Below are 21,039 nucleotides of genomic sequence, written 5' to 3' on the forward strand. Positions count from 1 at the left end.
CCATACTGTTTTGATTACCATAGCTTTGTAGTATACTTTGAAATCAGGGAGCACGATACCTCCAACTTTGTCATTCCTTCTCAAGATTGCTTTTACTATTTGGGTTTTTTTTGTTTTTTTTTGTTTTTTTGGTTCCATGCAAAATTTAGAACTATTTGTTCTAGTTCTTGGAATTTTGATAGAGATTGCAATGAATCTGTAGATTGATGTGGATAGTATGGAGACTTGAACAGCATTAATTCTTCTATACCATGAGTACAAAATATTTTTCCTTTTTGTGTGTCATCTTCAGTTTTTTTCATTAGTGTCTTACAGTTTTCAGTGTACAGGTCTTTCACTTCCTTCGTTAAATCTATTTCTAGGTGTTTTATTCTTTTTGATGCAGCTGTAAATGGGATTATTTTCTTAGTTCCTCTTTCTAATCAGTCATTATGAGTATATAAGAAATGCTACAATTCTATATATTGATTTTGTGTGTTTATAAAATCTTTGTCAAGTATCTTTACCGAATTCATGTATTCTGACAATTGTTTTGGTGGTGTCTTTTGGCTTATCGCCATGTACTCTCCTGTAATCTGGAAATAGTGACAGTTTTACTTCTTCCTTTCCAGTTTGGATACATTCTCTTCCCCCCTCCTTCCCTCCCTTCCTTCCATCCTTGCTTCTTTTTATTTTTTTTGGCTTAATTGCTGTAGCTAGGACTTCTAATACTATGCTTACTAAAAGTGGCAAGAGTGGACATTCTTGTCTTCTTACTGATCTTAGAGGAAAAGCTTTCAGCTCTTTACCGTCGAGTATAACGTTAGCTGTGCCTATGTCATTATATCTTTTCTTATGTTGACTAATGGTGCCTCTGTACCTCAACCCTCTGTTGAGGGTTTTTATCAGAAGTAGATGTTAGATTTCGTCAAATGCTTTTTCTGTATTTGTTGAAATATGATCTTTGTCCTTAGTTTTGTTAATGTGGTGTATCACATTGTTTGATTTGTGGATGTTGAGGCATCCTTGCACCCCTGTAATAAATGTCATTTAATATCATAGTGTTTGATCCTCTTAATGTACTGTTGAATTTGATTTGCTAATGTTTTGTTGATTTTTGAATCAATGTTCATCAACGATAGGTTTGTAATGACATTTTTTTGTGATTTCCATATTTGGTTTTGGTATCAGGGTAAGGCTGGCCTCATGAAATGATTTTGGAAGTAGTCTCTCCTCTTCATTTTTTGGAAGAGTTTGAAAAAGATAGTTATTAAATCTTTGAATATTTGGTAGAATTCACCAGTGAAGCTGTTTAGTCCTGAATTTTGTTCATTGATAGATTTTTGATTACCGATTCAATCTTATAGTAACTGGTCTATTCAGATTTTCTATTTTTCTATGATTTAGCCTTGGAAGATTGTTTCTAGTAATTTTTCCATTGTTTCTACCTTTTCCAATTTGTTGGCATATATTTGTAGTAGTTGCTCCTCACCCTTTGTATTTCTGCGGGGTCAGTTAAAACTTTTTTCATTTCCGATTTTGTTTACTAGAGCCCTCTCTTTCTCATAAAGGTTTGAGTTTCTTTATCTTTTCAAAGAACCAGCTCTTAGTTTTATTTATGTATGTATGTATTTATTTTATGTGTCTCTTATTTACTTCTCTGATTTTATTATCTCCTTATTTTTCTTGGCTTTGGGCTTCATTTGTTCTCCTTTTTCCAGGTCCTTTATGTGGAAAGTTAGATTGAGATTTTCTGGTTTCTTGAGGTAGGCCTATATTGCTCTGATCTTCCCTCTTAGAACTACATTTGCTGAATCCTATAGATTGTACTATGTCATATTTCTGTTCATTTGTCTCTAGGTGTTTTGTTTTTTATTTCTCTTTCTATTTCTTTCTTGATTCAGTGTTGTTCAGTAGCATAGTATTTAATCTCCAAATATTTGTAGTTTTCCCAGTTTTCTTCTTGTAATTGATTTCTGGTTTTTATAGCATTGTGGCCGTAGTGGATGCGTGATATGATTTCAGTTTTCTTGAATTTATTGAGTCTTATTTTGTAGTGTAACATATGGTCTGTCCTGGAAAATATTCCATATGCATTTAAGAAGAATGTGTATTCTGTTCCTTTTGCATGGTGTGTTCTATAAATATCTAAGTTCATCAGGTCTAATGTGTTGTTTAAGGCTGATGTTTTTTATTGATTTTCTGTTGGGATGATCTATCCATTGATGTAAGTAGGGTGTTAAAGTCCCTTACTATTACTGTATTACTGTCCATTCCTGTCTTTTGGTCTGTTAATGTTTACTTTATCTATCTTGTTGCTTCTATGTTAGATGCATATGTATTTTTATTTTTTATTTTTTTTTAATTTTTTTTTCAACGTTTATTTATTTTTGGGACAGAGAGAGACAGAGCATGAACGGGGGAGGGGCAGAGAGAGAGGGAGACACAGAATCGGAAACAGGCTCCAGGCTCTGAGCCATCAGCCCAGAACCCGACGCGGGGCTCGAACTCCCGGACCGCGAGATCGTGACCTGGCTGAAGTCGGACGCTTAACCGACTGCGCCACCCAGGCGCCCCATGTATTTTTAAACGTTATGTCTTTTTGGGATTGGACCTTTTTATCATTGTGTAATGCTCTTTGTCTGTTATTACTGTCTTTTAAGGTCTGTTTTGTCTAATGTGAGTACAGCTACTTCAGCTTTATTTTTGTTTCCATTTGCATGGAATATCTTTCTCTAGCCCTTCACTTTCAGTCTGTTTCTGGACTTGATTCTGAAGTAAGTCTTCTGTAGGCTGCATATAGATGGGTCATTTTTTTAAATCTATTCATTTATTTCATCTTTTTTTCACTAGAGAGTTTAGCCCATTTACATTTAAAGTAATTATTGATAGGTATATATTTACTGCTATTTTGTTAATTGTTTTCAAAGCTCTTTTCTGTTCCTTTTCTTTGTCTACTCTCTTGTGGTTTGATGGCTTTCTTCATTGTATGTTTAGATTTTTTTTACATTTTCTCTTGTGTACTTATTAGAAGTTTTTGCTTTGTGGTTACCATGACATTCACATATAACTTACTGTGTATATAACAGTCCGTTTTGAGTTGATAGTAACTTAAATTTGAACACATTCCAAAACTTAACATTTTTCCCACTACCCCCAGTTTTTATATTTTTGATGTGTCATTTTGCACTTTTATTTTAGCATCCCTTAACTAATTATTGCATTTTAATTAATTTTACTCCTTTTGGTTTTTAATCTTCATACTTGCTTTATAAGTGAGTGATCTACCTTTACTATGTTTTTACCTTTCCCAATGAGATTTTTGCTTTTGTATGTTTTCTTATTATTAATTGGTGCCATTTCTTTGCATGTTAAAGTCATCCCTTTAGCATTTCTTGAAAAGCCAGGTTTAGTGGTGATTAACTCCTTTAGCTTTTGTTTATCGGGAACACTCTTAATCTCTCCTTCAATTTTTAGTGATGATCTTGCTTGATGATTCTTTGTTGGAGGTTTTTTCTTTTAGCACTATAAATACTGTCTTCTGAACTTCAGTTTCTACAGAAAAATCTGCTGATAGCCTTATGGGGTTTTTCTTGTATGTAATAAGTTGTTTTTCTCTTACTGCTTTTAAGATTTTCTCTTTAACTTTCACTGTTGTAGTTATAATGTGCCCTGGTGTAGATCTTTTGGGTTCATATCTTTTGAAGCTCTCTGAGCTTCCTGGACCTGTATGTTCATTTCATTCTCCAGATAAGGGGAAGTTTTCAGCTATTATTTCTTCAGAGTAAGTTTTTTGGTCTTTTCTTTCTATCTTCTCCTTCTGGGACCCTGTAATGGGAATGCTGTTCTGCTTGATATTTTATTAAAGGTCTTCATTTGTTTTCTTTTTTCTTTTTTTCTTTTCTGTTCCTTCTGGATGAGTGCTGTTGCTTTGAATTCCAGTTTGCTGATCAAACGTTGGATTCATCCAGCCTGCTGTTGTACCTGCCTTGTATATCTTCCAGTTCACTTATTGTATTTTTCAGTTGCATAACTTTTGTTGGGTACTTTCTTATATTTTCTCTCTCTTTGTTCAAGATAAAACTGTTCATCCATTTTTCTTCAAAGTGTGATCAGCTTCTGAGCTTCTTTATGATCATTACTTTGAACTCTATGAGGTTGCTTGTTACAGTCTCATTAATGTCTTTTTCTGATATTTTTTTCTTGTTCTTTCATTGGAACATACTCCTCTGTTTCTTCATTTTGCCTGACTTTCCGTGTTTGTTTCTTTGTGTTAGGTAGATTAACTACCCTCTCAGTCTTGAAGGAGTGGCCTTGTGTGGAGCACAAGAAGCATAATCCCTTCTGAGCAGAGCTTGGTGCTCACAGGGTGTCCTCTGTGTGGATTGTGCATGCTTGTCTGCTGTGTCAGGGCCCAGTCTGTGGTGTGGGAGTGGGTAGGGCTGGTGCCTGATTGGGCTGTGACTCACAGATGTGCTGCGACATGGCGGCAGGCATGCGTCTTGCCCTCACCTGACCATTTCTCATGGCTGTGCTGGGTGTGGGCAGAGTTCTTCACTGTGGCTCTAGCTAGCAGTAGGCTAGATAGCTCCAGAATGGTAGTTGCTAACCCTGACATTCTCAAGGTAGGGTGAGGTCACCGATATGGCTCCTACCAGTTTCTCTGTCCCTGGAGAAAGTCCCAACAGTTTCCTGCCTCTCTGGTGGGCACTTCAAGATTAGTAAATATTTCTTGTTTATGTAGAGTCCAGGCGCTTTTCAAACTGTTGTTTTAGTGTTGGGTTTTGAGTGAGTCTCCATATCTAGCTCTTCCAAGAACAAGTTCCCTGAAGTCTGTGGCTTTCCTTGATTAAGTCACCATTGTTTTTCCAAAACCCAGAATATTTGGAGCTCTTCTCATGCAGGATCTGAAGGTTGGGGTGCCTGAGCACAGACCCCTCACTGTCCAGGGAAAATGTGTGTATATTTGAGATCTCTCCCAATTGTAGATCACAGTGCCTGGGATGGGGTTCTTTGTCCAGACGGTATCTCTGCCTCTCCTGCCTATCTCAGTGGTATCTTTTTTTGTCCTTTGTTGCAGAGGCTTTATCCAGTTTTCTGGTCTTTTTCAGAGTAAATTATTTCATGGGTTTCATCTTAAACCCAGCCCATAATTTGGTTTTGTTTTTATTTGAGTATGTGATGATACTTGCTAAGGACTTTAATGAAACTTAAATTCGATAACTATAATTTATTATCTTCCACAAATTTCATATGAAATCTAAATGTTTTTTATCATTACTGTTATAGAATTTATAGTTCTGGGATGTGTCTTAAGACAAATATTTCCTTCTTTTTGCCCTACATTGGAATTTAGTATATATCACGGCAAGATAAACCATTTGAAAGGAGAGATACAAGAAGCCATATGCCTCTATGATTTATGCATCAAGTAGCTGAATATGAAAAGACAGGCCCATGTTTTGGCTGTTTATTCCTAATGCCTATTCACGTAGTTAAATGATTATATATGATGAGATTTATAATGATATGTTTTTGCTGCTTCAATGGGAACCTAAACTGAAGTCTTTCTTTTAAAGTGAATAAAAGATAGGCAGTAAGAGTTCAACAGTGTGTCATTCTAGAAGTCACGATATTCTTCTGACTCACAGCTGAAGTTTCTTGTTGGCACAGGCACAATTTGTAGAAACCTTTCCATTAGTGTTGGAAGTTTCCCAGGAATGCTGCTCTACTAACATCACTGTGTTGTTCGTTCTCAAGAGTCATACATGGGATGCTTAGGGATCTTCACATGTCATTTTGTGATCACATCTAGTATTCTGAAGTGACCATAAGAAAAAGGGTAATGGGGAGGCCTATTATAGCCATTAAAAAACAAGGAATTTACTACTGGGTTATATAGGTTAGGAAAAAAATGTTATGTGTAGCTCTTTCTGTTCTAAGACTTTTTTTTTTTTTTTTTTAAAGTTGAGATTGGAGGAATATGAATACCCTTAGGTGGGACATAAGCAAATTGGTAGTGAGCAGCTGTTCTTGGAAGAGTAACATCCTTTTTTTTAAAAAACTAGATACAAGGTAGGTAGGTATTGTTGAGAATGTACATAAGGTAACTAGGAACTTCTTCGATACTTTACTATGGAGCCAGAAGTGCTGCCTCTTTTCCAGCTAGTCCTCTGTTACTGTGTCACATACTGCTCTAGTAACCTTGTTACTAGAGATTGCTTGGGAACAGTTCTTAGGTCAGGGCCTGGAGAAATTGTCCTTGTAAGTGAACTAATCTGTTGGTAGGTGCTTGAACTTACATTGTGCTTTAGAGCTGCAGTGTCTTGTTGACTTTTGTCCTCTGTTGCTGTGTCTGCTTCTGCAGTCAGGTCATGGAAATCCCTGGTGCAGGTCCTTCTCTGTAGTCTGGGGCCTCATCTGCTGATACATTGTGGCTGTTAATATCATCTCTCAAGAGATACATGCACATTTCAGTAGGTGCTTTTTGTAGAACATTTCCTTAAAATATTTAGCCCTTTTTAAAAACCTGGCTAATTCTGTTTATTCTTTAGTTCTTAGAACTTTGTCTTTACTAGACCACCTGTTTTGCCTTCCCTCCTCTCCAGCACTGTTCCTCTTCTGTTGCTGTCACAGGACCCCAGCACACGGTGTACTGTTTTACTGTCACTTTTTAATTTGCTTATATCCCTAAACTATATCCCTAAACTATAAACTTGCTTATATCCCTAAACTAAACTATTGAATATGGAGAGCTGGAGCTAAGTCTCTTTCACCTTTTTTTTTTTTTTTTTTTAATGTTTTAATAGGGGGCGGGTGGAGATCGTGAGCAGGGGAGGGGCAGAGAGTGGGAGACAGAGAATCCCAAGTAGGCTCTGCACTGTCAGCACAGAACCCAAATGCAAGTCTTGAACTCATGAACTGTGGAATCATGACCTGAGCTGAAATCAAGAGTAGGACGCTTAACTGACTGAGCCACCCAGGCCCCTCTTTCACCTTTGGATGCATACTGTGCAGCCCGGAGTTTTACACCTGGTAGGAACTTGGTAAATATTTCATAAATAAATATTTAGTGTTGATGGGAATTTCAGGTGCTGTGTTAGGGCCAATGAGATAAATTTTTTAATTTCTTGCAAATTTTCTTTTTCTGTAAGAAAATTTGTGGGGTGCCTGGGTGGCTCAGTTGGTTAAGCATCTGACTTCAGCTCAGGTCTTGATCTTGCAGTTTGTGAGTTCAAGCCCTGCGTTGGGCTGTGCGCTGACAGCTTGGAGCCCGAGCCAGCTTCTGATGCTGTGTCTCCCTCTCTCTTTCTGCCCCTCCACCGCTCATGCTCTCTCTCTCTCTCTCTCTCTCTCTCTCTCAAAAATAAACATTTAAAAAAAACTTTAAGAAAACTTGTGTTATGTGTTTAAATGAGGAAATTGATGACAAAGTAAATGTAGGATAACAAAATTGGGAAGAGCAAGAATCGGGATTGGAAGTATACCTGATAGAGGTGTACTGCTTTGTCATTACGATTCATGGTCCATGAGCAATTATTTTGTCTTCTTTTTTTTGGTGGACAGGTTTTTAAGTGTCCCTCAGTTCATACCTAGAAGGCAGTTTCTTATTCTTTTACATACACTTTTGGTTCGTGGACCATCACTTGTCCAGATCTCTGTCATCTTAGGACGATCTTACTGGTAATTGGGTAAGGTAGTACTGATGCACTTTCCTAAACCACAGGATTATTAGCTAGAACTACCATGTTGTCCATTAGATGACAGCTTGTTCAGTCCCACAACTGAAAGTGTATACCCTTCATTCAGGAGTCCCTCATTTTCCTCAACTCCCAAGTCTTAGTAACCACACCTGTCCTCTGAGATTGACTCTTTTGATTTCTACATATAAGTGAAATAATATGGTATTTGTCTTTCTGTGTTTTATTTCACTTAGCATAATGTCTTCAGGTCTCATCCAAGTTGTCACAAATGGCTGAATTTCCTTCTTTCTTGGGTCTGAATAGTATTCCATTTGTGTGTACGTGTACGTGTGCGTGTGTGCGTGCACGCACGTGTGTGTATAAACCCCATATCTGTATCCATTCATCCACTGATGGACACTTAGGTTGTTTCCATACCTTGGCTGCTGTGAGTAATGCTGCAGGGTAGGTGGGAGTGCAGATGTCTCTATGAGGTCCCGACTTCAGTTTCTTTAGATATATATCCAGAAATGAGATTGCTGGGTCATATGGTAGTTCCATTTTTCATTTTCGGAGGAACCTTCATACTGTTTTCCAGAGTGGCTGCACCAGTTCACATACCCAACAACACTGCACAGGGATTCCCTTTTCTCCACCTTCTTGCTAATACTTCTTTTTAATGATCGCCCTTTTAACATGTGTGAGGTGGTATCTCATTATAGTTTTCATTACCATTTCTCTGATGATTAGTGACATTGAGCACCTTTCATGTACGTATTGATCATTTTATGTTTTCTTTGGAAACTGTATATTCAGTTCCTCTGCCCATTTTTTAATTGGGCTGTTAGGGTTTTTTGTTTTTTTCTTTCTTTTTTTTGCTGTTGAGTTATAGGAGTTCTTTATATATTGTGGGTATTAACCCCTTATTAGATAGTGATTTAAAACATTTTTTCCCATTCTATATGTTGCCTTTTCATTTTGTTGATTGTTTTTTTTTGCTGCACTTTGTAATTTGATGTAGTCCCACTTGTTGATTTTTATTTTTGTTGCCTACACTTTTGTTATCATCCAAGAAATTGCTGCCAAGACCACTGTCAAAGAGCTTTTTCTCTGTTTTATTCTAGGAGTTTCAAGTCTTTTTTTTTGTTTGTTTTTTAATGTGTATTTATTTTTGAGACAGAGAGAGAGACAGATTGCGAGCAGAGGAAGGGCAGAGAGAGAGGGAGATAGAGAATCGGAAGCAGGCTCCCTGCTCTGAGCTGTCAGCACAGAGCCCGATGTGGGGCTCAACCTCACAGACCACGAGATCATGACCTGAGCCAAAGTCAGCTGCTTAGCTGACTGAGCCACACAGGCACCCCTAGGAGTTTCAGGGCTTAAATACAAATCTTTAATCTGTTTCAAGTTCATTTTTATGAATGGTGTAAGACAGAGGTGCAGTTTCATTTTTCTGCATGTGGTTATCCACCTCTCCCAACACCATTTATGAGGGAGGCTATCCTTTTTTTATTGAACATTCTCGACTCCCTGGTCAAATGTTAGGTGACCATTGATTTTAGTTTCTTAGCCTCAAGGTGCTTACTGGTTATTAGAGGCAAACACATACAGATTATGTAACGATCACATAAATTACAAATAGAGGTACTTGCAGGGTGCTTTAGGAGCCTTGTGGTTCGGGGAATGTTTACAAGAAAATATGCTCAAGCTTGTTATTCTTACCCTGGAGGAAAAAAGTAAGAAAGATTTTCTGTCATGAGCAAAGACTTTGGTAGTATGAAATGGTTTGGTATCCATGGAAGGAGTAAACCAAGGAGTTATAAAAACGTGTGGTACATTCTAAGCATTATCAAATAGTACAGTTTTACTAAAGGATTCAACTCTGGTGGGACAGGGGAGAGATAGGCTTGGAGTTACTGACAAGGACAGTGAATGGTCCTAGATATGTTAAGGAGGTTGGGTCCTGTGTGGGAAAGCTCGTTAAAGGGCTTTAAGTGGCAATAATATAGATGAATTCTTAGGGGCTAGGTAAGAAGCTGGGTGAGTGTATATATTAGACAAAAAATGGTTGTCTAAAGGATAAAATGATAAGAGATGGGGAAAGTTATTTAGGAGATTGACAAATGATTGCATATGGGTGACAAGGTAGGGAGCTAGGGCAGAGCAGTGATATGAAAGGGAAGTATTGGGTGAATTGCTGGGATCTGCCCTTGGGTGGATGGTGGAACTGTAAATTGAGGCAAAGGATATAATACAAAGCAGGAATGATTACAGTAATAGCTGGCATTTATGGGGAGTTTCATTAAGTACCAGGCATTGTACTTTATGCTTTACATGTGTTAATTCATTTACTCTAATAACCTATGAAGAAGGTACACTGTCACCCCTCTTTTATAGATGAGGAGACTGAGGCATGGTGGGTAAGACTAAGGTCCCACTTAGGACACAAAACCAGGCATTTTGGCTCCAGAGCTTACCACTTAGTCTCAACATTTTATCGTACAGGTATTGTGACCCTTACTAATATAAGTAATGACATCAGATCTGACTTCTTCCAGTACTTTATATCTCACAACACAACACATAGATGATAAAGGTTAATGCCTTTAATCATTACTTGAGTGGTTACATTAGTTGGTGGAACGTGGCAGTAAGCGGATTATCTATGATCATAATGAATTGGTTTAATTTGTGCCAAGTACAAGAGCATTGAATTTACAAATGACTGATTTGTAAACAGTGTAACAATTGAAAAGTTTAGAAATAGGCAACATTTTGAAAATTTTGGGCAATTGCCCAGTGCATAGATTGTTTTACATTTTTCATAGAAAGGGTGGGGGAAGAAATCTCAGTATTAAAGCCCTGAGTATTTCTCTTTGTATAGCTAACCTAGTGCCTTGCACATAGTTGAAACTCAGATAGCAGGTTGGGAACGGGGAGAGAGGAAGCAGAGGCAGCAAACAGTTTGAAGGAATGTTTTGGTGGATTAGGAGCCACGCACAGTGGAGGGTGCCTTGGAAGGGAGCACTGACACTGATCATTTTCAGCGAGAGGGAAGGCTGAATCTGACAGTGGCATGGTACCGATACTAACTGTGGTCAGGGTAGATCGAAGGCTTCTTTCAATGCTCCTATATTTCCAGGGAAGTAAGGGAAACAAGGGTATTAAGCTTTCATCTCCCCCACTGCACTGGAACTACTCTTGTCAAGCACTGGTGATTTCTGTATTGTCAGATCCAGTGGTCCCGTCCTTTTTGAAATACTGTCTCCACTTGGCCAGGACCATTCTCTCTTCGTTTTCCTTCCACTTTATTGCCACTCCTCAGTCTTCTTTGCCTAGTGCCTCTTTATCTTTCTTGTTTCTAGGTCTAGGGTTCAAATAAGAAGTATTCACTTAAGTGTTGAGTGAATGATTTATTTCTTCAGGCCTGTGATTCTGAACACGCTGTGTATGCCAATAACTGTTTGATGTATTTCCAGTCCTGACCTCTCATTGGACTCCAGACCCGTCTGTTATCTTTTGTGAATCTTCTAGGTCTCTCACTTGATGTGTTTACCACTATACTTTGATTCTCCCTCCCCAAATCTACTGTGATGCTTATCTGTAGTCTTCCTTTCAGTGAACGGCCACTCTACCAGGTACTCCATTCTAAAACCTCAGGCATTCTTGACCACTTCCCATTAGCAAATGTTGATGGCACTACCTTCAAAATCCGCCCTTTCCTCCCCTCTTGACCATGTCCACCATGGCTCTAGCTGACTGTCATCTCTCACATGGACAGCCTCCTTTCAGGTATCCTTGTATCTATCATTGGCGCAAAGTGAGTCTGTTAAAACCTAAGTCAAATTACATCACTCTTCTGTCCAAACCAACCAGTCCTTGTCTTTATCTCACTCAAACAGAATCCTTGCTGTGGTCTCTAAGGCACTATGTATTCAAAGGCTGTCCTCGCCCTTCCTTCTGCCACTTAATGGTATACTGTTCTCCCCTTTGCTCACTCTGCCTCCATCATGGCCTCCTCTCTGTTCCTTGAACATGGCTGGCATTTTTCTCTTCTCTAAGGCTTCTGTATTTGCTCTTCACTTTGCCTGGTACACTTTTCCCCTCCTAGATAATCAGTATGACTCCCTCTCCCACTTTTTTCAGCTCTCTTTTTATTTTTTTTTAATTTATTTTAATTTATTATTTGTTTTTTTTTTAATTTTTTTATATGAAATTTATTGTCAAATTGGTTTCTATACAACACCCAGGGCTCGTCCCAACAGGTGCCCTCCTCAGTGCCCATCACCCACTTTCCCTTCCCCCCACCCCCCATCAACCCTCAGTTTGTTTTCAGTATTTAAGAGTCTCTTATGGTTTGCCTCCTTCCCTCTCTGTAACTTTTTTTTCCCTCCTTCCGCTCCCCACTGGTCTCCTGTTGAGTTTCTCAGGATCCACATATGAGTGAAAACATATGGTATCTGTCTTTCTCTGTATGGCTTATGTCACTTAGCGTAACACTCTCCAGTTCCATCCACGTTGCTACAAATGGCCAGATTTCATTCTTTCTCATTGCCAAGTAGCATTCCATTGTATATGTAAACCGCATCTTCTTTATCCATTCATCAGTTGATGGACATTTAGGCTCTTTCCATAATTTGGCTGTCTTTTTAAACGTTGCCTTCCCCTACCACTCTTCTAGACTGGAATCTCTTGTCCCAGGTACCCTTGGTCCTCCTACTTTGCTTTATTTTTCTTCATACCCATTATTACCACTTGACATATTATAAATTTATTACCTTTTTTCTCCTACTAGAATTTAAGCTTCATGATGAGCTCCAAGCTCTTTTTCCTTCTTTCTTTATGATATCCCAGTGCCTAAAATAACAGTGTTTGGCTCTTAGAGGTGTTTAATAAATATTTATGGAATGGATTGATTGATTGAATGAATGAATGAATGAATGAAAGTTTAATGAATAGCTTTCCTGTTTATCTCTATCTACATGGCTGTGTAAGTCAGTATTGATCTAATCGAGTGTTTTTTCCCCCTCCACAGCACAATGGTCAGTTCTGTTCAAGGAAATACATACCCCAACCAGGCTTCAGTATATAGTCCTCCTCCTGCCGCTGCTGCTGCTACTGCCGATGTCACTATATACCAGAATGCAGGAACTAATATGTCCCAGGTGCCAAACTATAATTTAACATCATCATCGTTGCCTCAACCCGGAGGCAGTCAACAGCCACCTCAGCCACAGCAACCATATTCTCAGAAGGCTCTGCTATAGGACTTGGGATTCCTCTTTGTGGCAAATACCTGCTAAAAGCCGCTGACAATGTTATGAGATTCTTTAATATCTTAAGGTTTGTTTATCCTCAGCTTATAGGAATCTATCTTGGTCTACAAGTTCCAATATTCAAGAAGGTAGAACTCTCTTCAATTTGCACTGACTTTTTAGAGGTTCTCCCTTCCCCCGCCCCCTAGAGGAATGAAACTACTTACAACATTTAATTCCTTTCATAATATGAAAGAATTGATACAAGATTATTTGTCTCATGAAATTACCTGGTCTGCAAAAAGTCAAACTTAAAAACACTGTTGTGGCAAACGTTATGTACATATACTGCTGTGTGACTTCATTAGTGGCCATTTTGAATCACAATGGTGATCATGTGAATATATTTAACACTGTTAAATTAATTTACATTGCTATTTTATTTTAATCATGAACAACTACCATGTTTCATAATGTTTTGTGTAAATTTAAGGTAATTACACTATCCCTTTAAACTGCAAGAGAACAAAGCTGTAGCATATTTACGTGAAGGCATTATGCTGTCCATGTTCCAGTTTCACATTAAACTGAACCTTCCTTTGACTACTTGTGAGCTAAACATACGTATTTTACGTCTTTCTGTAGCCTCTGTGTACTACTAGCTGTCATCACACCAGCGTACAGGAGCTAAATTTTTGGTGCAATTATAGCAAATGATGATGTTCCCTTTTACACTTTGACATTTCGGCATGACATTTCAGGATATTGTGGGACCATGAGACAAAATTAAGTAGGATCACATTCTTTATATCTTATTTTTAAAGGAATAATGTTGGTTTACTTTTTCCTAGTTGAAGATAGAAATTAGATTTCTGAGCTGTATACTGTGTTTCTTGGTGGCAGTGACACCAAAGATAGAGGCAATGGATAGAAATTTTTAAACTGGAAAGAAAACATGAATTACACTACATTTTCAAAGTCTCTTGTAATTATTTAGGATATAAACAAAATTTGACTCATCTGTCGTTTCCCACTAGTAGTCTTTTAAATATGTCTTTAACACATTGTATCCTTTAATTGTTCATTAAAATGGATATAAGTAGATGTTTCAAAGTCTTCTATATTCCTGGTTTTGCTTCATAGTTTGTATATTTATTCTTCTCTTTCAGACTGGACTTTTGGGGCTCTTCTCTCGTAAAGTTCTAATGGGATTATTTTGGCTTCCTATTCAGGAGTATTTGTGAGCAAAGGCTTTCCTTTTGATCTGTATGAAATACGTTTTCCACCGACATTTTAATCTTAAATATTTATCATTTCCGTAGTTGTGCTATACTGTTATTTAACACTGTTTAAACAACTGAAAAATTGAGTTCAGGATTATATTAAATGAATTGACCTAACATGCTTCATACCATAAGTGAAAATTTAATGTGTATTTTCTAAGATCGCAGTCAGGTAGCTTGTTCCTTTCCTTTTTGACAAACGATCCCATCTGTGGCAAGTAATCTCAGTGGTGACTCATGTTGGAGGTTCACGTTTACAGCATGATCTTCACCTGCAATATGTCATCCTAGTGGTTTGTTTTCCTCAGTTTATTTGTTTGTTTGTTTTATTTTTTGTGTTTTCCTGCGTGTAGAGTATGTTGCCCTCAAATAGTAATTTTAAAACTTGAATTCACATTTTCCATTAAAATTTTTAATATATTGCTTCTTGATAAACATTATCAAACAGATTATAATCTTTTTCATTCCAACTTGAATATTCTAACTGATAGACCTTTTCCCAAGTCACATTGTATTTTTCTGTCTTTTGATGAATTTCTCTTTACCAAACTGGCACATGTATCATTTTCCCAGTTTATCTTGAGATCCTTCATGCTGTAACATCATTTACGTAGTTTCTGGTATACTTTTTGCCCTGTAAAAGTGAATGAATGGTGAAATGAAAAAAAGCTGCCCTTATTGCAGTGTATATACATTTTTCTTACTTATTACATTACTAGGCTTCAAAGAATACTTAAAAACTGATACTGTGTTAGTTTGTGCTTTACGTTTATTTGGTATAAAAATACCAGATGGAAAAATTCCAGTGGAGAGGAACCCCAGGATTTGCCATCATTCAGATGACATGGCAAGGATAGAAATAGGAAAGGACCAGTTAGGAGCATAAATAAATGATTTTGTTCTGAAACCAGCGTATGTATCATACTTTCAAAAAGTCTTTTTAAAATATGACTGCCTCCCCCTTTTTAAGGAAGAGAATTATTTATACAATGAATTGACTATAATGTTGATTTCTGTGAAGCAAATTTTACTTCTCAGTTTATTGCCTTTATAAAATTTGAGTGTGTATGCATAAACAGTGACATCTAAATGGAAAAATTCAGCCAGTTACTGCCTAGTATAAGTAACTGACAAACCCCACAGCCAGTTGGATGTGATAATGTATCAGTGCCACAAACCTGCTAGGACTCATGTATATATAGTGTGTACTTACTGTGATTTTATAGTCTTTCCAACTCAAGGATCGTCCCTCTCTGTACCTCTCCTACTCAGCAAGGGACCATATTAGGGATGTAAGAGATTCCCATCATTGTGTTCATAACTTCTGGAACTTTTGTTTCTATACCTTTTAATTTTTGTATTTAAAATGCTTAATAGGCCACTAACATTACTTTTAGTACAGTTTTCATGTATATATCACATGTATAATTCATCTCAGGATACCTTTAGTCCAAAGCTTTAAGTTTATATAAGACAAATTAGTGTCCTATGTGATAAACTATGCAACTATAAAAACTATATATTATTTTCTAAAATGAGGTCCATTAGTATTGCTGGTCAAATTTTCATCTGTTTAATACTTTAAAATCACTGTTTTCTTTTTCTCATCTTTTTCCTTACCAGTTGTACTAGTAATTTTAGCTTTCTGTTACATTACTTTTTAAATATTTAATAACAAAACCGTAAAGTTTTCATTCTTACATCATTTTCTTTTCCTTTTTTTTTTTTAAATCATTTAACTGCCTGTACCCCGTAGAATAAAATATATAGAAGAAACTTACCTAAATATTTTCTGAGGCCTTTATGTTCAGTTATCTTTTACTTGAGAATCATGTTTCGATTAAGTATTCTTGTCAAGTGTCTAGATTACTTTGTATACTATTTATGATGACATCTTCTCCCCCCAGTTTTTAATCATAGCTATCTGACTTTTATGTATTCTTTTGTAGTCTGATCTTCATTTGAAATTATAAAACTTCAGTAATTTTTTCTGAAGTTTTCCTAGATTCAACATTTTGTTTTCTTATGTTCTAGAGCATTTTGAATCTCAGTATTTAAAATCTTAGATTCCCTTGCTGAACAAAATCTAGCATTTTATTTGTGATAACTTGGGGTCATTCTTTCCTTTGCTGATTTTCTGACTCTAGCGTATCCTAATACTTCTCACTACCACGATTGTCTGTTTGCTGCTGCTTGTAGACTCACAGAATTTCTGATGAGGATTACATATTAAATTATTGAGTCAGCATTCTCTCAGATAAAAGCAAAGGGATCGGTTTTAATGATCTTCGGGTGGTCAGAAACTTAAAAAAAAAAAGTAGTTATGTCTATTTGAAAGAAGAATTGTACCCCAATTTTTTTATCTGATAACTCTCATCAGTAACAAATATTTTTAAGTATAAAGCTTCAGGATACATATGTATATATATTTACAAGTTGTACAGGTTCTACTGTTGTACCTTATACAGCACTTTGAAAAAATAGACATCTTAGAAAGGTGAGGGAAGAAATATTAATAGAAATTCTACTGGTTTCTTCCTGTATCTCTGGTTCATTTTGTCTGTGTCCTAGGTTGAAGGAAATTTGCGCCTTTACAAAAAATAGCCTCCTTTCCCCCTCATTCAAGCCAAAATAACGACTTTTTAAGTAGTTTTTAGAAACGTAATCAGTAATTAAAGGACTTTATGTTTCTGGATGCATGCATTTTGGCATGTTTATTTTAAAAGACTTCTCATAACCTTATAGTCATATCTTAAGATATTGAAATCACTGAAGAGAAAGGAAAATCCTTTCTTCTTGAAAATTCTAATTGTTGATTATTTTTCTCAAGTTGGCTACCAAATTGGAATAAGACCAAATAAAATTGATAACCACAGCCAAGTTAGAAGTATGTGCCAGTTACAATAATGTAACTATCAGATTATTAAATAGCTTGTTTATGGCCTTACATTATTTTGGTTGGTTCATGGCTTTTAAAAAACAGAGTAAATGTAATCCATTGTTTTCTGTGGCAGGATATAGGAAGTTTTTTAAGTGAAAGATCATGACGTATCTTGTTACTTTAAAAAGAGATATGGTATATAAACAGTTGAGAAGGTTTTCAATTAATTATGTGTAATAGCTAGCCAGTTTAGATGCCAGATATGATGAAAGATCCACGTGATAGGGTTGTTTTCCTCAGAATCAGAAGCACACAAAAATACCCATATACTGTTTTAGTTAGAATTTGTCCCTCTTCCCTCAGAGAATGGAATGTTTAAATATAAGTATCTTTGATATTCTGTAATTTAAAAATACAGTGATAACACACTTCAAATGCGTTGCTGAAAACGACTGAAGAAGTTGGAATCAAGTGTACAGGTAAATGCACTTACTTTTTACCAAAGAGTCTTCACTGTCAAAGTCCGTTTCTATAAAGGGTGGATGGCACATGATAAAATAGTTCTATTAATTTGCGTTGTGAAATGTCTCCGTCTGTGACCACGTGGATTTCTTGTGAAGAAAGTGGTGGTACTTTTTGATTGAGAAGAGTAAGGATAAGAACTAAATTAGATTGTAGTTTACTGGAGTTCTTTTCTGCTCTCAAGTGGAAATTTCAGTTCATTGCCCTAGGAAATCAGAGGACTGGATTTTAACCCGGGTATATATCTTTTGTCAAAAGAAGATCTTACTAGATAGGTGATCTTGGGCAGTTCCGTGAATCTCTCTGGGCAGCCTTCTTGTTTATAAACTGTAGTGTTCGTGTAACTACGGAAGCCTTTGAAGCTTGCAGAAATCCTGTGCTTTAGGTCCTCTGCTTCTGCCTACCTTAAATATCCCTGCCTTTCAGCCTGAATAACACCTGTGCCAGCGCAGTTACCCTGTCATAGTAGAGAAGGAAACAGGATGGGATGGGGTAGCATACTGTGGTACTGACACTTGGGGATGTGATTTCTAGCATTCGTAATATACTTCCTGAAGGTAATTGGGTATGTTATTTCTATTAGCAAATTCTTGAGGCTTTTGGTTATGTTTGAGTGACCTCACCAGGAACATCTGCATTCCAGGTAGAAGTGCTTTTATTTAATGGTACTTTCATTTTCACTGGTGCTGATTTGGGGGCTGGGGGATTAATAATTACAGCTCTGAAGCCTATACTGTTTTTGTATATTGCTTCAGCCTGAATGAGATACAGGTATCATCAGACTAAATAAAGTGTTGCTGTTCTCGACGTCCTCATAGACACAGTAGTACCATTGGTCTCAATGACTGAAAATGATGGAGGCCACGTGCTACACTTGCCATCCTTCAGCTGTTTTGTTTACTTAGTAAGCAGATTGCTTGAGATGTTAAAGTGCTTGGCTGAGAGCCTGTTTCTAATATTCCAAGTAAGATGCAGAATCAGCAGTGGCATTTTTTTTGTATCACAAATATTTGGCCTAGAAAAATGCCATTAGACATTGTTTTGTTACAAGTTATCATTATAAACAAACATTAGCTGTTAAAGGGTTTTTTTTTCCCCCCTAGTCAACCTTTTTCTTGTGTGTCAGTTACATGTGTCCTTTTATGTAGTTCTATAAGACATTTCTTTCTTTTTTTTAAATTTTTTTTATTTCAGAGTTTATTTTTGCAAAGGAATATAATAGAATAATATCCCCCAACCAACCCCATCTTCATGCTGGGAAAGATGGCTGTGCCTCCTGACAAATGGACTTACATCAAAGTCACAAACAAAAAAGTTATCTCTGAGATATAGGAATGTGCAGTTCCTGGCCTCCCCCAAAATCCCCACTGGGACAATTTTTTTCTGTAGGACATTTCTAAGAATAATGTGTTCTAGCTTTCTTGTACTTTAGAAGACTAGATACCTTGCTAGTATAAGAAAAGTCTGTTTACTAAATTAGTTTATGCTATTTAATGGAATCTGGTAAAGAAGGCCTAAACCAAGTATTTAATAAAGTGGAAAAGAAATAAGCTTTGTAGAGCTCTTTTTTGTAGAAGGGGAAATATAGTTTTCCAGTTGATTATCTCTGATTGTGTCAGAGGGAATAGTCGCTGCCCTGTGTAGAGCCTTTTTTGCTGTCTCATGCTAATTTTTTCAAGAATAGTCTCAGAAATGAATACTTCTTGGGATTTACCAAAAAAATGTTCTTTATCTTACATCACAATAGAGGTTAATTTTGTCTTTGTACAGTTAATATATTTTTCTTCTTTATAAAAGCTTACTTAGATTCTGATTGGTTTTAGTGAAGTGTTTTGAAATCAAAACATCAGGACAATTTCATTTCATTCATGTGGTTGCCAAACATTGATTTACATGGAGGGGGGCATTTAGGCCAATGTACTTGAAATGAGAAGACTCCCAGTGCCTGGAACGGAAATACATCAGGCTGCAGGCTAAATTACTGTGCTTTTGTTTACTCCATTAAACCAGGAGTATTTCTTCCCTGCGTGCCTTTCATGTATTTGAAAGATGATAATTTCCTTCAGGTTTTTAGCATGATAGGAGCAAAAATGTTTTTATTTAACTTTGATCCAGCATTTGTTTGTATGTAACTCTTCTGACTGGTATATTTGAATGGCAGAAAATCCCGCCAGATTTTTATTTGCTGAAGAATACTCACTGGAACATGGTCCTGTTGATGCCTTCGGTAGGGAAAATTTTAAATTAAGCAGTGTCCAGTGTATGCTCAGGTTTGTTTTATGTATGTTATAATTCTGAATGGTCAGAGAAATTGTTTTCAAAAATTAAGCAGAAGAGGGTAATGAGAATAATAGCTAAAGAAGCTGAGTTTAGGTCCTATGTTTTAGCACTTTTGTCAACAGTAAACATTTTGAGATTAAAAACTTTGAAGTGCTATTTTCCATATTTGACCAAGAGATAAGCATCACTAAATTAAAACTGAGTAGCATGATCTAAATACTATGTTTAATATCTTTTAAAAGTAACATCTCTAAAATTTTTTTCCCACTAATTCATGGCTTGTCAATCAAATGTTGTTTATAACTCATTGTTTTCTAGATATTTATTCCAGGAGCTGTGGTTTGAGAAATATAAATTCTCTACAGAATGCTTAAAATCCCCTTAAGACAAACCTGAACATGGGCATTTGTTTCTAAGAGTTGACTCTTGTATATTGGACTTTGTTGTAATTAATTTGAACTAGGGTTCGTAATAGCATATAGTGGATTCTGCTGTAATGCAAATATGTTTTCTAAAAATCATGTTTGGCATCATCGGGCAATGAAAAAGCCTTAGCATTTATGCGAAAAACAGGATTAGAGGCACAACACTCCAAAATTTCAGCACTGACACACTTAAGAATAAAGATAGGGATCTGATAAAAAAAAAAAAAAAAGAAAACCAGCACAGTTTTACATGTTTAATCGTTAATAAATATGTAAGTATTACAATATGGCACTTTACTTTGAAAAAGACCTGGAGTGTACCTGTGGAAGTAGGTGTCAGAAGGGTCGTGGCCTGTGGGTTTTGGGAAGGTGGGAGGCAGGGCTGCTGGAATCTGAGGGCATGATGTGACCCCACGTGCTGGGGCGGGGGAGTGAGACTCAGCCCTGGCAGTGAACTGGGGACACAGCTGCTGGTGGCAGGGGTGTATGTGTCTTCTGTGGATTCCTGCATGGCTCCACTCAAGGGGCGTGGTTTTCTCTGTTTCATTTCATGTTTCTTCTGGATGAAATCCTGCAGGAGCCGATTGAAATTTGCATTTTGCTCATATTGTTTCTTAGCGTACCAGTCTGCAACAAGTGAGTGTTTTCTAAATCATCATTTTGTCAGAACTGACTCTGAAAGTGATGTAGAGATGGAAAATGAATGGCTAGTAACCATTTATTTCTAACTTCAGA

The 21,039-nt window shown here is 36.8% G+C and overlaps 1 protein-coding gene across 2 annotated transcripts in view; it reads left to right on the plus strand.

Moving 5' to 3' along the window:
• The window catches only part of STAM (signal transducing adaptor molecule), an 81,974-nt gene extending 67,957 nt beyond the window's left edge, over positions 1-14,017 (plus strand). For both annotated transcript variants that reach the window (XM_043563513.1, XM_043563515.1), the window contains exon 14: positions 12,694-14,017. In XM_043563513.1, coding sequence (XP_043419448.1) covers positions 12,694-12,925 — 232 coding nt within the window. In that variant the 3' untranslated portion in view covers positions 12,926-14,017. The remainder of the gene's footprint in view (positions 1-12,693) is intronic.
• The last annotated feature ends 7,022 nt before the right edge of the window (positions 14,018-21,039 follow it).

The sequence above is a fragment of the Prionailurus bengalensis genome, chromosome B4, assembly GCF_016509475.1.
Source record: "Prionailurus bengalensis isolate Pbe53 chromosome B4, Fcat_Pben_1.1_paternal_pri, whole genome shotgun sequence".
In the NCBI taxonomy this organism is placed as follows: Eukaryota; Metazoa; Chordata; class Mammalia; order Carnivora; family Felidae; genus Prionailurus; species Prionailurus bengalensis.